The 14,139-nt window shown below is 43.8% G+C and overlaps 1 protein-coding gene across 8 annotated transcripts in view; it reads left to right on the top strand.

Moving 5' to 3' along the window:
* The window catches only part of ACAD10 (acyl-CoA dehydrogenase family member 10), a 70,335-nt gene that overhangs the window by 13,409 nt on the left and 42,787 nt on the right, over positions 1-14,139 (top strand). For 7 of the 8 annotated variants that reach the window (XM_034934517.3, XM_034934519.3, XM_034934518.3 and 4 more), the window contains 3 exons: positions 4,551-4,699; positions 8,126-8,320; positions 11,962-12,120. In XM_034934517.3, the coding sequence (XP_034790408.1) occupies positions 4,551-4,699; positions 8,126-8,320; positions 11,962-12,120 (503 nt within the window). The remainder of the gene's footprint in view (positions 1-4,550; positions 4,700-8,125; positions 8,321-11,961; positions 12,121-14,139) is intronic. The other variant, XM_034934521.3, reaches the window with a different exon arrangement.

The raw sequence follows: 14,139 nt of genomic DNA on the forward strand, positions 1-14,139 counted from the left end.
TTGGAGTACAGTGATGCTATCTCGGCTCACTGCAAACTTCGCCTCCTGGGTTCACACCATTCTCCTGCCTCAGCCTCCCGAAGTAGCTGGGACTACAGGCGTCCACCACCACGCCCTGCTAATTTTTTGTATTTTTATTAGAGACAGGTTTCACTGTGTTAGCCAGGATGATCTCAATCTCCTGATCTGGTGGTCCGCCCGCCTCGGCCTCCCAAAGTGCTGGGATTATAGGTGTAAGCCACTGGGCCTGGCCTTTTTTTTTTTTTCTGTTATTTTAATGTTCATTTGCCTGATTGCAACTGAGGTTGCGCCTTTTTTTTTTTTTTTTTTTTTTGAGTCGGAGTCTCACATTTGCCTGATTGCAACTGAGGTTGCACCCTTTTTTATTTTTATTTTTATTTTTTTTTGAGTCGGAGTCTCACTCTGTCACCCAGGCTAGAGTGCAGTGCTGTGATCTCGGCTCACTGTAACCTCTGTCTCCCTGGTTCAAGCTATTCTCCTTCCTCAGCCTCTCGAGTAGCTGGGACTACAGGTGTGCACCACCACACCTAGCTAATTTTTTATATGTTTTTAGTAGAGATGGGGTTTCACCATGTTGGCCAGGCTGGTCTTGAACTCCTGACCTGAAGTGACTTGCCTGCCTCAGGGTTCCAAAGTGCTGGGATTATGGGCACAAGCCACTGCATCTGGCCTTTTTTTTTTTTTTTTTTTTTCAGAGAGCATCTTGCTGTATGGCCCAGGCTGTCAGGCTGATCTCGAACTCCTAGTCTAAAGTGATTCTCCCGCCTCCTGAGTAGTGAGCCTTTTTTTTTTTTTTTTTAATATTATTGGTCATTCAGTTTTTCCGTGAATTGCTCACTTTTCTTGTTGATTTTCAGTAAACCTTTTTTTTTTTGAGACAGACTTTTGCTCTTGTTGCCCAAGCTGGAATGTAATGGTGCAATCTTGGCTCACCACAACTTCTGCCTCCCAGGTTCAAATGATTCTCCTGCCTCAGCCTCCTGAGTAGCTGGGATTACAGGCATGCACCACCACCCCTGGCTAATTTTGTATTTTTAGTAGAGACGGGGTTTCTCCACGTTGGTCAGGCTGCTCTCGAACTCCCTACCTTAGGTGATTGCCCACCTTGGCCTCCCAAAATGCTGGGATTACAGGCATGAGCCACTGCGCCCGGCCGGTAATAACCGTTTATCTGTTACATGATTTGCAAATATTTTCTCCCTTTTATGCCTTGTCTTTTGATTTTATTGATAATGCTTTTAGCTGTACCAAAGTTTTCTTTTTCTTCCTTTCTTTTCGAGACGGAATTTCACTCTGCCACTCAGGCTAAAGTGCAGTGGAGTGACCTCGGCTCACTGCAACCTCTGCCTCCCAGGCTCAAGCTATCCTCCCACCTCAGCCTCACAGGTAGCTGCACTATAGGCTCGCACCACCACACCTGGCTAATTTTTGTATTTTTTGTAGAGATGGGTTTTCACCATGTTGCCCAGGCTGGCCTTGAACTTGGGAGCATAAACAATCTGCCCACCTCTGCCTCTGCCTCCCAAAGTGCTGGGATTTTAGCCATGAGTCACCACGCCCAGCCTTCTATATTATTTTCTAAGTTTTAGAATTTTGTTTTTCTGACTTGGATATTTACTGTATTGGGAATTTGTTTTGTGATGGCCTGAAAGATGATTTAACTTAATTTCTATTCCATATTGAAACCTAGTTATGCCAACCCCATTTATTGAATAGTCACTGCTAAAAGAGCATAAAATACAGAGAAAATTTCCTGCTGCCACCTCGACCCTTTCCCAGTTGGTTCCAGACTTAAGTGGTTATCATTGTGAAAAGTTTCTTGTTTATTTTTGAAAAATTGCCCGTGTGTGTTGGGGGGGGTGTGGGGGGCATATACAAATTGGATCATATGCTGTAGACTGTTCCATAGCTTTTTTTTTACTCAGTATGATATTTTGCCATCTTTTTCATATCAGTTGGCATATGTCTAGGATCTAGTTTGGAGGTTAGTAAACTTTTTCTATAAAGGGCTAGACATGGTGGATGTGATAGCTTATGCCTACGATCCCAGCACTTTGGGAGGCCGGGGTGGGAGACTGTTTGAGGCCAGGAGTTTGAGACTAGCCTGGGCAACATAGTGAGATCCCCATTTCTACAAAAAATAAAAAAATTAGCTGGGCATGGTAGCACGCACCTGTAATCCCAGCTACTCAGGAGGCTAAGGCAGAAGGATCACTTGATCCTGGGAGCTTGAGGCTGCAGTGGGCCATGACTGTGCCACAGCTCCCCAGCCTGGGCAACAGCAAGACCCCATCTTAAAAAACAAAAATAAAGAAGGGCTAGATAGGCTTTGTGAGCCATACTCTCAGTCACAACTATTCACTTCTACCATTGCAGCAAGAAAGCAATAATAGACAATAGTAAACAAGTGTGGTTGTGTTCCAATAAGACTTTATTTACGAAAATAGGTAGAGCCAGGCATGCTGGTGTGTGCCTGTAGTTCCAGCTACTAGGGAGGCTGAGGTGAAGGTTCATTTGAGCCCAGGAGTTTGAGGCCAGCCTGGGCAACACAGCAAGACCCCATCTCTTAAAAAAATAGATAGGAGACAGATTTGGCCCCAAGCCATATTTTGCTGACCTTTGGGCAAGTTTATGTGTTTTAACATCTGTGTGGTATTCCGTTATATGAATATATCATAATTGATGTAATAAACACCTTATTAGTATACATTTAACTTTTCTAGTTCTTTTTATTATGAGCAATTCTGCACAAACAACCTTGTACATAACCTTTGCTTACTTTCATAAATATATATGGAAGAAATTTCTGAAAGTAGAATTACTACGTCAAATGTATGTGCATTTCAGATTTTGACAGAAATTATCAAATTGCTGTCTGCAGAGGTTGTGCTTGTTTACGCTCCCATCAACAGCATATGATGGTGCCGGTTTCCTCACATGCTTGCCAACTCCGAGACTGTGAAAAATGCTATATGCTTTAGCTCTAAAATTAAAGAAGTATTTTTTGGATTGAGTTTTAAAAGTCTTGTTATTTTCAAAGGACATATACCAGATTGTTAACATTGGTTATTTCTGAAAGATAGGACTGCTTGTCCTTTTACTTTCCTTCCTTCCTTCCTTCCTCTTCTTTTTTTTTTTTTTTTTTTTTTAAGACATGGGGTCTTGCTCTGTGTCCCTAGGCTGCAGTGCAGTGGCACCATCATAGCTCATTGCAGCCTCAAACTCCTGGGCTTAAGCGATCCTTCCACCTCAGTTTCCCGAGTAGCTAGAATTACAGGTGCAACCCATCACGCCAAGCTAATTTTTAAATTTTTTCTAGAGACAGGGTTTAATCATGTGGCCCAGGCTGGTATCAGACTCCTAGCCTCAAGCGATCCTCCCATTTTGGCCTCCCAAAGTGCCGGGATTATAGGTGTGAGCCATTGCACTCAGCCTACTTTCTTTTGCATAGTTTTCTATGAAATATATTGTCTGAAAAATTTTCAATGCACAGACACTACTTTATCAGAAAAAAACAACAAAGGTGTTTTAATTCCAAAACAAAAGCTATATGTAAAGTGTATTTTGTCTTAGATATATAATTATGAATGTTGTATGTATATATTTGTCCCCAGCATCTGTATTATAGACAGAAAAAGCAACTGTGGATGAGGAGAAACAGTCCTTGCACAAATGTTCCCAGTATTCTACAGATGCTGATGCTGATCCATCCACTGCCTTAGCTCTTTGTGGACAGAAATTTCCTTCTTGGCCAGGCACAGTGGCTCACACCTGTAATCCCAGTACCTTGGGAGGCCCGAGGCAGGCAGATCACCTGAGGTCAGGAGTTTGAGATCAGCGTGGCCAACATGGCAAAACCCTGTCTCTACTGAAAATACAGAAATTAGCCAGGCTTGGTGGCGCACGCCTATAATCTCAGCTACTTGGGGGGCTGAGGCACGAGAATCAGTTGTACCTGTGAGGTGGAGGTTGCAATGAGCTGAGATTGTACCACTGCACTCTAGCCTGGGTGACTGAGTGAGGCTTTTTCTGAAAAAAATAAGAAATTTGCTTCCTTATCCACAAAGACAGCATTTCAGGCAAACATTTCAGTGTACTCACTCCATGCTGTGAAGAATTACTATAGCCTATAGAAGGAAGGGCATGTTCTAGGGGCCACCAGGATCTGGCTTATTCCTTCATGTGCTTCCATAGTCTCTGCCAGGTCCAGGTAAGTGACCTAACATATGGTCCAGTGAATATGAGACCAAGGAATAAAATTCATCATGCAGTGCCCGGAGTCCTCTCAAGCAACCACTGAGGATCTGATGCTTCATAGCAGTGTGCTCTCTGTTGTACACATTAGCATTGCTCTTCCTCTGGGGGTCTAAGGTTGAGATTTTGCATTTTGTGAATGTCTGCAAATTTCCAACAGCATCCACCCTGGCAGTACAGCGAGGCCGTAGGAACTGGTATGGTAATTTTCCTGAGCTCCCTAAACCCCAGCATGTGTCAATGTATTCCACTTTTGCATATTTTGCTTCCTATAGAATGGGAGGTACAGAATCGTATCCCTTCTGGAACTATATTAAAGGCCTTGATGGAAGGTGGTGAAAATGGGCCCTGGATGAGATTTATGAGAGCAGAAATAACAGCAGAGGGTTTTTTACGAGAATTTGGGAGACTTTGCTCTGAAATGGTGAGTGGTAAACATACCTACATTTCCATATTTTTCTTTTTGCCTTGAGTAGTGGTTGCAACATTCATGTATAAGTTAGTTAAACTGAAAATAAAGTGAAACCTAATAACCCATTACATGTTTTAAAGTTATTTCTTAGGCCAGGCGCAGCGGCTCATGCCTATAATCCCAGCACTTTGGGAGGCCCAGGGGGTGGATCACCTGAGGTCAGGAGTTCGAGACCAGCCTGGCTAACATGGTGAAACCCCGTTTCTACTAAAAATACAAAAAATTAGCTGGCTGTGGTGGCGCACACCTGTAATCCCAGCTATTTGGGAGGCTGAGGCAGGAGAATTGCTTGAACCTCAGGGGTGGAGGTTGCAGTGAGCTGAGATCATGCCATTGCACTCCAACTTGAGCAACAAGAGCGAAACTGTCTCAAAAATAATAATAATAAAGTTATTTCTTTCACCCCTAGGTGTTCAATGTTCAATTCATATATGAATAACTAAAAATATTCTTAGCCAGGCGTGGTGGCTAACGCCTGTAACTTTAGCACTTTGGGAGGCTGAGACAGGAGAAGTGTTTGAACTCTGGAGTTTGAGACCAGCTTAGGCAACGTAGCCAGACCTTGTCTCTACTAAAAATCAAAAAAATTAGCCAGGCATGGTGGTGCACACCTGTGGTCCCAGCTATTCAGGAGGCTGAGGCTTGAGCCCTAGGGATTGAAACTTCAGTGAACCATGACCGTGCCACTGCACTCCAGCTTGGGCAACATAACAAGACTCTGTCTCAAAAAAAAAAAAAAAAAATTCTTTACTAAGTTCCTCCAGCATATATTTTTTCAATGTTTTCTGGTGTATTATAAAGGATGTTATGAAGGATACGAATGAACAGCCAGATGACAAGATACCTGGGGGCAAAGGTTTTAGAGCCACTGTGCCCTTTCCAGGCCTGCCACCCTCCTCCCAGCACCTCCATGCATTCAGCAACCTGAAAGCTCCCCTCTAATAGATACTAAAACAGGAGCTGTCTACATAATGGCTTTGATAAAAAAGCTTTTTTAAAGCAATAATAATATTGAACATTTTTTCTGTACTGTGCACTGTTCTAAGCTCTTTATATAACTCATGTAACCGCAATAGCTCTACTAAAATATAATTTAAAATATAGTAAGAAAAGTTCTGTAGGTAGATGGTGGTGATGGTGATGGTTGCACGACAACACGACTGTACTTAATGCCACTGCACTGTGTACTTAAAAATGGTCGAGTGCAGTGGCTCACACCTGTAATCCCAGCATTTTGGGAGGCCAAGGAGGGCGGATCACCTGAGGTCAGGAGTTCAAGACAAGCCCGGCCAACATGGTGAAACCCCATCTCTACTAAAAATACAAAATTTAGCCAGGCATGGTGGTGGGCATCTGTAATCCCAGCTACTTGGGAGGCTGAGGCAGGAGAATTGCTTGAATCTGGGAGGCAGAGGTTACAGTGAGCCGGGATCAAGATCACACTACTGCACTCCAGCCTGGGTGACAGAGTGAGACTCCATCTCAAAAACAAAAACAAAAAAAGGTTAAGATGGTAAATTTTGTGTTACATATATTTTCCACAATTTATATATATATATATATAAACATATATGTGTATATGTAATAGTAAACTTTGAAAACATTATGCAAAGTGAAAGAAGCCAGTCAAAAAAGACTGCATGGTATATGATTCCATCTGTGTGAAATGTCCAGAATAGGCAAACCCATAGAGATAGAAAGTAGATTGGTGGTTTTCTAGTACAAGGAAACTTTGGGGGAAATGAGGAGTGACTGTTAATGGGTACAGTTTACTTTTTTTTTTTTTTAATTTTTTTTTTGAGACACAGTCTCACTCTGTTGCCCAGGCTGGAGTGCAGTGGAGCAACCTCGGCTCACTGCAACCTCTGCCTCCTGGGTTCAAGCGATTCTCCTGCCTCAGCCTCCCGAGTAGCTGGGACTACAGGCGTGTGCCACCAGCTCCAGCTAATTTTTGTATTTTTAGTAGAGACGGGGTTTCGCCATGTTGGCCAGGATGGTCTCGATCTCTTGACCTTGTGATCCGCCCACCTTGGCCTCCCAAAGTGCTGGGATTACAGGCGTGAGCCACCACGCCTGGCTGGTTTGCTCTTTAGAGTAATGAAAATGTCCTAAAATTGATGGCAGTGATGATTGCACAACTTTGTAAATATATTAAAAACCATTGAATTGTACTCTTTAAATAGGTAACTTGCATGGCATGTGAATTATAGTTCAGTAAAGCTGTTCTAAAATCTGTGTGTGTATATGTATATATAAAATAGCAGACTTGCCTTTGCAGATTTTGAAATGTGATAATATAAGAGTTTTCTTTCTTTCTTTCTTTCTTTCTTTCTTTTTTTTTTTTTTTGAGACGGAGTCTTGCTCTGTTGCCCAGGCTGGAGTGCAGTGGCATGATCTCGGCTCACTGCAACCTCCGTCTCCTGGGTTCAAGCAATTCTCCTGCCTCAGCCTCCCCAGTAGCTGGGACTACAGGTGCGTGCCACCACACCTGGCTAATTTTTTGCATTTTTAGTAGATATGGGGTTTCACCATGTTAGCCAGGATGGTCTCGATCTCCTGACCTCGTGATCCGCCTGCCTCAGCCTCCCAAAGTGCTGGGATTACAGGTGTGAGCCACTGCGCCCGGCCTTATAAGAGTTTTCAAAACCCACACAGATTGAATTTAAAAACAAGAAAAAAATTGATCAGAAACTAAAGTTCATAATGGTGATACTGAGGCAATACAAAAAGCATTAAATGACTTCTCAATCATTAAAAATTAAATTACATATACTTCATATACTTTTAGATTTCACTGTATCCTCTTACGATATGCTGTTTTTTTTTCAACTAGCAATCCGTGAGCAGAATAAAGAACTCATTTAATTGTAATATTGATATAAATAGCTCCATTCCCTACTGTGTTGCTCAGGCTAGAGTACAATGGCTTGATCATAGCTCACTGCACCTCCAATCTCCCAGGCTCAAGCCATCCTCCCACCTCAGCCTCCTGAGTAGCTGGGACCACAGGTATGTGCCACTAAGCCTAGCTAAGTTAAAAAAATTTTTTTTTAGATCTCACTTTGTTGCCCAGGCTGGTGTCAAAATCCTGAGCTCAAGCAGTCTTCCCACCTCAGCCTCCCAAAGTGCTGGGATTACAGGTGTGAGCCACTGTGCCCAGCCTGTAACTCTAGTCCTGGATAACTTTTAAAAACCTTATATGAGAGTTCAGCACAGGGGCTGAGGAACACAGTTCCTGCAGGCAGCAAGCTATGAGCCTCGGCTCTTGTAGCAGAGAGCAGAAGGACGCCAGGAATAAGCATTTTTTTTTTTCTGTTGGCCATGAGTGTTTGTCACTCTTAATGATTGCTGTTCTCCTGTGCCCTCTCCTGTTCTTAGTTAAAGACCTCCGTGCCTGTGGACTCATTTTTCTCTCTGCTGACCAGTGAGCGAGTGGCAAAGCAGTTCCCAGTGATGACTGAGGCCATAACTCAAATTCGGGCGAAAGGTCTTCAGACTGCAGTCTTGAGCAATAATTTTTATCTTCCCAACCAGAAAAGCTTTTTGCCCCTGGACCGGAAACAGTTTGATGTGGTAAGCTTGAGCTAATTGAAAACCATTGGAACAGAATGTGTGCCCTCGCTTCAGGGTGCAATGTTAAATGCTGTCTTCCAGCAGGTCTTGAGTGAGGGAGTTTTTCCTTCAGACACTTGACTAAGTTAGGTTTAAATGCAATATGTTGAAAACAGACCCTTTAAGATATCACTGTGTTCTTAGCAAGGTCAGACATTTATGGCATTTGATTACTGGTTGACACTTCAGCTTTACATTCTAAATTCGAACCTTAGTCTTCATATAACACAAGCATCTCTATCAGCCCTCATGTCGTAATGGATCCTTTGGCCTTTTCTAAGACCAACTATGTTGCCTTCTATTTCTGTGACGTTAGTTCCTAGACCAGCGCTGTCCAATAAAACTTTACTGCCTTCCTCGGCCTGATTTACTTCCATACTAAATCCATCTGCTCCATGTGTGTATCCCAACCTGTCATGTGATAAACCTATCGTTTTGACATGCTTGGCTATATTTGGGTACTTTACCTATTTATTTATTTTTATTTTTTTATTTTGAGATGGAGTCTCGCTCTGTAACCCAGGCTGGAGTGCAGTGGCACAATCTCAGCTCACTGCAACCTCTGCTTCCCAGGTTCAAGTGATTCTCATGCCTCAGCCTCCTGAGTAGCTGGAATTACAGATGTGTGCCACCATGCCTGGCTAATTTTTATATTTTTAGTAGAGACGGGGGATTCACCATGTTGGCCAGGCTGGTCTCGAACTCCCAACCTCAAGTGATCCACCCACCTCAGCCTCTCAAAGTGCTGGGATTACAAGTATGAGCCACCGTGCCTGGCCTATTTATTTATATATATATATATATATATATATATATATATATATATACATATATATATATATTTTTTTTTTTTTTTTTTTTTTTTTTTGAGACCATCTCGCTCTGTTGCCCAGGCTAAAGTACAGTGGCACCATCTCGGCTCACTGCAGCCTCCACCTTCCAGGCTCAAGCAGTTCTCCTGCCTCAGCCTCCTGAGTAGCTGTGATTACAGGCATGCACCACCACCCCTGGCACCACCACCCCTGAATTTTTAGTAGAGACAGGGTTTCACCATGTTGGCCAGGCTAGTCTCGAACTCCTGACCTCAAGTGATCTGCCCACCTCAGCCTCCCAAAGTGCTGGGATTACAGGCATGAACCATCGTGCCTGGCCCCTATTTGGGTACTCTCTTTTTTTTCCTTGAGAGAAGGTCTCTGTCTGTCGCCCAGGTTGGAGTTCAGTGGCGCAATCTCAGCTCATTGCATCCTCCACCTCCTGGGCTCAAGCAATTCTCGTGCCTCAGCCTCCTAGTAGCTGAGACTACAGGTGCATGCCACCACGCCTGGCTAGTTTTTGTGTTTTTTATGAATATTAGAGACTGGGTTTCACCATGTTGGCCAGGGTGGTCTCAAACTTCAGACCTCAAGTGACCAACCCACCTCAGCCTCCCAAAGTGCTGAGATTACAGGCATGAGCCACTATGCCTGGCCCTATTTGGATACTTTAAAAATGTTTGTTTTTGTCTTATAACCAACAGCAGTGATAATTCCCTTTAGAAACTCCAAACCAGATTGGCAGTTGATCTTCCAGCACCTTTTAGAGTTGTGATGGATCAGAAGGACGCTTCCCCTGGCCCATTCCTCCAAGGATATTCTGAGTCAGTGCAAAAGGGAACAGCTCATGAAATATAGTGAGAGTCATGGTAGCCTCTAGAACACATCGGATTAAATTTCTCTGATAACTCAAGTATTGGACATTTTGCTACCAGAGCCCCTTTCTGATTCTTTCCATCTTTGGAAGAGCTACTTTTGCTGGACTCCAGGAAGTGGCATATTACCTTAGCCCTACATCTGCCTATGCCTGGGTGTATTTGTACCCTTCGTTGGGCCAGTGAGATTAAAGATTTTCAACTCTGCCTACACATCACATGACCTGGGAGTTTGTAAAGATGCTGGGTCTGTTTCCCTGGAGGCTTTCATTGAGTATGTCTAGTTGGGATCCAGGCATGTGTATTTCGAAAAAGCTCCACAGGTGATTCTGCCTTGCAGCTGGGGTGAGATACCCCAAGATGCAGTGAGGGACTTCAGATTCTGTCCATGCTTTTCTCTTATCACACAGCCTCTGTCATGCTTACCTTGAGAAGGAGGCTTCCCCTCCATCTTCCTGGGATAGAGCCTTGATAAATAAAATCATTTTTATCTGATCTACATTTGGAAAAACACTGACCTTGTTCCCACAGTTCCTGCTTTGCCAAGAAAGTAATAGAAGCCCTGAATAAGTTCATGCCATCATGTGCAAAATAAGAAAGAGAAGGCTAGAGATCTTATCAAATAAATCTTAAGAATTTATTTTACTTCCCCCAGATGTAATTCACCTAGTGAGAGGAGCCAAATGCTTCCTGGAACTTTGCCCCATCCCCCCCAATTCCCTCCACTCTCCTAGCTCTTGTCTCAGCCAGTACAGCTCTGCCACTTCCATCTGGTACGTTACATCGACTGGTGTCTGAAACACCCTGCTTCTGTACTTCTCACTATTGACGTTTTCTTTAGGGTAGCTTCTTAGACTTTTTTTTTTTTTTTTTAGCTCATTCAGGTCCTTAGGAGACAAGAGAAAGTAGAAAGGTCCAGTTTATTCCAGACATTTATTTACCTGAAAGGGCAGTTCTCACCCAACCCAGAATGCAAGTGTAGGGTAGAGAGAGGGGCCACTGGGTTTGTCCTTGGCCTTGGAGAGCTTGGGTCATTCCAAGTGGCAAGTCAGAGATTTAGTTCTGTTCTTAGGGCAGATCAGAGGGTATTGGTTATAGGCTATGTGGCTATAGGAGATTGGGCCCACTCTATAGGAGATTAAGCCCTGGGGACACTGTAAAAGGACTTTCGGGGAATCAGTGGATCAGAGACAGCCTGACACTGAGAAGGCTTTCCCGTGTTCTCCTGAACTCTCACCAGCACCCTCCACCCATTACGGATCAGATATGTGGCTGAAGCAAGGTCGTCAGAGTACAGGAGCCTCTTAGCATGTCAGGAACAGTGTCAGCCCTCCCATGAAATTTCTGTCTAAATGGAGTATGGATGGGTTTTTAACCTCTGAAATAAACACTAAGTTCGTATTTATTTTATACCTGTAATAGTGTCTTCTTTCTGCCAAAAAAAAAAAAAATGGTGAAATACTTTCCGTCAAACTGACATGTACAGCTTTTCTTCTGCCTGTTTAGCCCCAAGATGTGACATTAGCCAAATGCTTTGTCATTTTGGAACTCACTTAAGTTTCATTTAAGTTTCACAACTTACTGAGCTAAGATACGTAAGATGACTATTAATATTATTCCCATTTTATTGATGATGGCACTGAGGCCCATTATGGCTTTGCTCGTTTGCACAGGGTCACAGTGTCTGAAACAGACACTTTGGTTTCTCGAGTTTGCCCCCACGTTGTAACCCAGTATTGTCAAATTACTCAATGTAAGAAGGCAACATCATTTTATATCATAACACTCTTAAATTACTTGTTATAATAAATCTCAACTGTCCTTCTTATGCTTTTCCTCTCAAAAAGTTTACCAGCATGCATGTGGGAGCTCCACCTTTCGGGACATTCATCTCTCATTCCTGTCCCTCCATCAGATCGTGGAGTCCTGCATGGAAGGGATCTGTAAGCCAGACCCTAGGATCTACAAGCTGTGCTTGGAGCGGCTCGGCCTGCAGCCCTCTGAGTCCATCTTTCTTGATGACCTTGGACCAAATCTAAAAGAAGCTGCCAGACTTGGTATTCACACCATTAAGGTAATAGTCACTAATTTTTGAACTCCCTCCCATGCACCAGCCACTAATGCAATGTTTCTCTGTAATCTTTTTACATTTGTAGCTCTAGCTTTCCTTAGGGTTTCCCCCTATGTTTCCATAGTCATCTTATTTTGTGTTAATTATGAAATCTATGTGACTAGCTGCTTGTATTTTCAATGGGAAGCAAGACAAACAGGTAGTGCGAAGGCAGGTTGAGAAAAGAGATGGGAAAGGAGGTGAATGGCAGGCTTAAGACCTTTGTGGGGGTGTTCACACTGTCCTCATGATCCAGTGATGCTGCCTTAAGTGGGGAGCCAGCGGCCACCAGCCATGCAGGCCATGCAGCTCACTGCTGTAAAGCACGAGAAGCCATGTGAGGGGGTCTCATGCCAACTTTTTTCTATTCTTTTTTTTTTTTTTTTTCTCATACAGGGTCTTGTTATGTCACCCAGGCTGGAGTGCAGTGGTGCAATCATAGCTCACTGTAGCCTCAACCTCCTGGGCTTAAGTGATCCTCCTACCTCAGTCTCCTGAGTAGCTGACCAGAGTCATACACTATTTTTTGTAGAGACAGGGTTTTGCCGTGTTGCCCAAGCTGGTCTCGAACTCCTGGGCTCAAGCGAACTACCCACCTTCCCCTCCCAAAGTGGTGAGATTACAGGTGTGAGCCACCATGCCTGGCTTCTATTCTTCTATGTTTGGGTTTTCATCATCGAGCTGATGGGCCTGTAGGGTAAGAGCAAACATTGTAACATAATCTTCTTTCTTCTTGGCACAAGAGGGTATTGTGAATTTTTTTTTTTTTTTTTTTTGAAACAGAGTTTCACTTTGTCACCCAGGCTGGAATACAGTGGCATGATCTTGGCTCACTGTAACCTCTGCCTCCCTGGTTCAAGCAATTCTCGTGTGTCAGCCCCCTGAGTAGCTGGGACTATAGGCGCACGCCACCATGCCTGGTTAATTTTTTGTATTTTAGTAAAGACAGGGTTTCACCATGTTGCCCAAGCTGGTCTCAAACTCCTAAGCTCAGGAAATCTGCCCGCCTCGCCTCCCAAAGATTCACGGCCTCACCACGCCCGGCCGTGAATCTTTTTTGAGATGAGGTCTTGCTAGGTTGCCGAGGGCTTTGAACTCCTGGACTCCAGCAGTCCTCCCACCTCAAGCTTCCCAAGTGGCTGGAACTGTGGGTACACACCATCATGCCTAGCTGTTTTGTGAACCGTTGACCAGTGCTTCTCTCTGCAGGATAGAAAGTTCAGTGTGGTTAGGAGTTAAATGGGAAGAGGAAACGCATTCTACTGCTCCCTCATTAGCTAAATATCCTGGGTTTGAAGGCCTTCCTCAGAGTACTGACTTCTTTGATAATTTCCCTCTAAAGGACTACCCTTTGTAAAAAGTAAAGTAGAGGTTCTTCTTTAAAGACTTTCCTTATTATTTAATTAGGAATAAATAGTAACTTCTTTTAGAAGCAAAATTTATTTAAAGACCTGTGCTAAATTTTGTTGTTGTTGTTGTTGTTGAGACGGAGTCTCATTCTGTCGCCCAGGCTGGAGTGCAGTGGTGCAGTCTTGGCTCACTGCAAGCTCCACCTCCTGGGTTCACGCCATTCTCCTGCCTCAGCCTCCCAAGTAGCTGGGACTACAGGCACCCACTACCACGCCCAGCTAATTTTTTTGTATTTTTAGTAGAGACAGGGTTTCACTGTGTTAGCTAGGATGGTCTCGATCTCTCGATCTCCTGACCTCGTGATACGCCTGCCTCGGCCTCCCAAAGTACTGGGATTACAGGCGTGAGCCACCACACCCAGCTGACCTGTGCTAAAATTTTTTTTTTTTTTTGAGATGGAGTCTTGCTCTTTCGTCCAGTCCAGACTGCAGTGGTGCTATCTCGGCTCACTGCAAGCTCCATCTCCTGGGTTCACACCATTCTCCTGCCTCAGCCTCCCAAGTAGCTGGGACTACAGGCGCCTGGCTAATTTTTTGTATTTTTAGTAGAGACGGGGTTTCACTGTGTTAGCCA

The sequence above is a fragment of the Pan paniscus genome, chromosome 10, assembly GCF_029289425.2.
Source record: "Pan paniscus chromosome 10, NHGRI_mPanPan1-v2.0_pri, whole genome shotgun sequence".
NCBI lineage: Eukaryota > Metazoa > Chordata > Mammalia > Primates > Hominidae > Pan > Pan paniscus.